This window comes from Myotis davidii, unplaced genomic scaffold (genome assembly GCF_000327345.1).
Source record: "Myotis davidii unplaced genomic scaffold, ASM32734v1 scaffold539, whole genome shotgun sequence".
Taxonomy (NCBI): domain Eukaryota; kingdom Metazoa; phylum Chordata; class Mammalia; order Chiroptera; family Vespertilionidae; genus Myotis; species Myotis davidii.
In genome coordinates this window covers 24,991-26,784 of record NW_006290028.1, presented here as the reverse complement: position 1 = coordinate 26,784, position 1,794 = coordinate 24,991, and the positions used below count along the sequence as shown (strand labels likewise).

The 1,794-nt window shown below is 52.7% G+C and overlaps 1 protein-coding gene across 2 annotated transcripts in view; it reads right to left on the bottom strand.

The window, feature by feature from the left end:
• The window catches only part of WBP2 (WW domain binding protein 2), a 6,759-nt gene that overhangs the window by 3,913 nt on the left and 1,052 nt on the right, over positions 1 to 1,794 (bottom strand). For both annotated transcript variants that reach the window (XM_006762758.2, XM_006762757.2), the window contains exon 2: positions 428 to 536. In XM_006762758.2, the coding sequence (XP_006762821.1) occupies positions 428 to 536 (109 nt within the window). The remainder of the gene's footprint in view (positions 1 to 427; positions 537 to 1,794) is intronic.

Here is a 1,794-nt window from a genome sequence, read left to right as displayed (position 1 = left end):
CATTCCTCGCTCTGCAGGGCTGCACCGGGCTCTCTGCCCGGTCCGGAGGCTGTGGTCATGCTACTGCATCCTGGTCACCAAATTTATCACTCTGATGTGCGAAGGCCTGGAGGCTACGCCTACAGAAATCAAAATAACAGCAGCCTCTCCTCCCCAGGCCCAGGCCATCCCAGCAGCTGCCTCCAGAACACAGAGCTTATGCAGCAACAGCGCTGGGACTTGCAGGATTCACTGCCCAGTGGTCAGTTCGGCTGCACAAACAGCCTGGTGGTTCTAGGACCCAGAAGCACGTGGCAGAGAAACTCCCGGAGTGAGGAACTGTCACGTGGTTCAGAGGCCGCTGGGCTCACAAGACTGAGGCTGCCCTACAACCCACATCAGCTGCAGGAGCCACGCCTTCCAGCCAGCACTGTCAGGGGTGACTCACCCGGTAAGGGGTCAGGTAAACGGTGCCTTTCTTTGTCCCTTTGAAGGCCTCTGGCATATTCTTCATGTCATTGAACGTCAGTTCCACATGCTCATAGGACATGAGGATGCTGCGATGAGAAAAGAGAGGGTCTGATCAGACAGTCTGCAGCCACGATCTGTTACCAGGGACTGGCCCCTCCTGGTAGGCAGGGACCGGGCATGCCGTCTCTGGAACAGTTTCAGCATTGCTGCAAGGAAGCTATTCCCACGGCCAAGGGAGAGATGAGCTAGTCGGGGTTCTACTGAATCCCCAGCCCCACGACCAGCCCGAGTGGCCAGCGCAGCACAGCAGCCGCCGGGCTGTGACGAGCAGTTAGGTTGTCTGAGGTCACTCCTATCTCCTTCAGAGTCCTTATGACAGGTGTTCCATTTTTGTTGGTTTTTTTTATTTTTATTGATTTCAGAGAGAAAGGGAGAGGGAGAGAGACAGAGACATCAATGATGAGAGAGAATCATGGATCGGCTGCCTCCTGCACGCCGTACTGTTGGTTTGTTTTTTAATCCTAACACATAAACATTCTAAGACATGATTACACATTACAAAATGGCTGACTTCGGGGTTCCTTTCAACCTGGGGCTCGTAAGCTGGGTCTGCAGGGATGTCAGTCCCTGGGGCCCCAGAGATGACCCTGTACCTGCCTTTTCCTGGGAAAACCTACAGCTTTCATCTCTCTCAAGGGGTTCGTGACTTGAAGAGTGAGAAGGGCTATTTTACACATGGAATTTTGAACACGAATTTAAGCTGCAAAGCCTGAGTACACGTTTTGTTTTCAGAGCTGAACCATTTTCTGAAACAAGGCACACCATTATTTAGCAGCACTGAGCCCCAAGCCAGGCAGGAGGCCCAACCGAACTGATACATCTTGTCCCAGAAAAAGCTCACTGAGAGGGTAAGAAAAACAGTCCCGGGCGATGTTACCCAATGGCAACAACAGTGTCTGTCAGGCCAGGGACGGGCTGGAGCACAGAGGCTACAAACTGGGAGAAGGGGAGGTTTCTCTGATTATAAGATAACAAGGTTGGTCTAAGGTCACGCAGTTCCTCCTCCCAAATATCACAACTTCCTCCACTGGGGAGGGGTCAGATACATCTTGTCCCAGAAAAAGCTCACTGAGAGAGTAAGAAAAACAGTCCGGGGCGATGTTACCCAATGGCATCAACGTGTCTGTCAGGCCAGGGACTGGCTGGAGCACAGAGGCTACAAACTAGGAGCAAGGGGAGGTTTCTCTGATTATAAGATAACAAGGTTGGTCTAAGGTCACGCAGTTCCTCCTCCCAAATATCACAACTTCCTCCACTGGGGAGGGGTCAGCGGGAGGGGCCGGT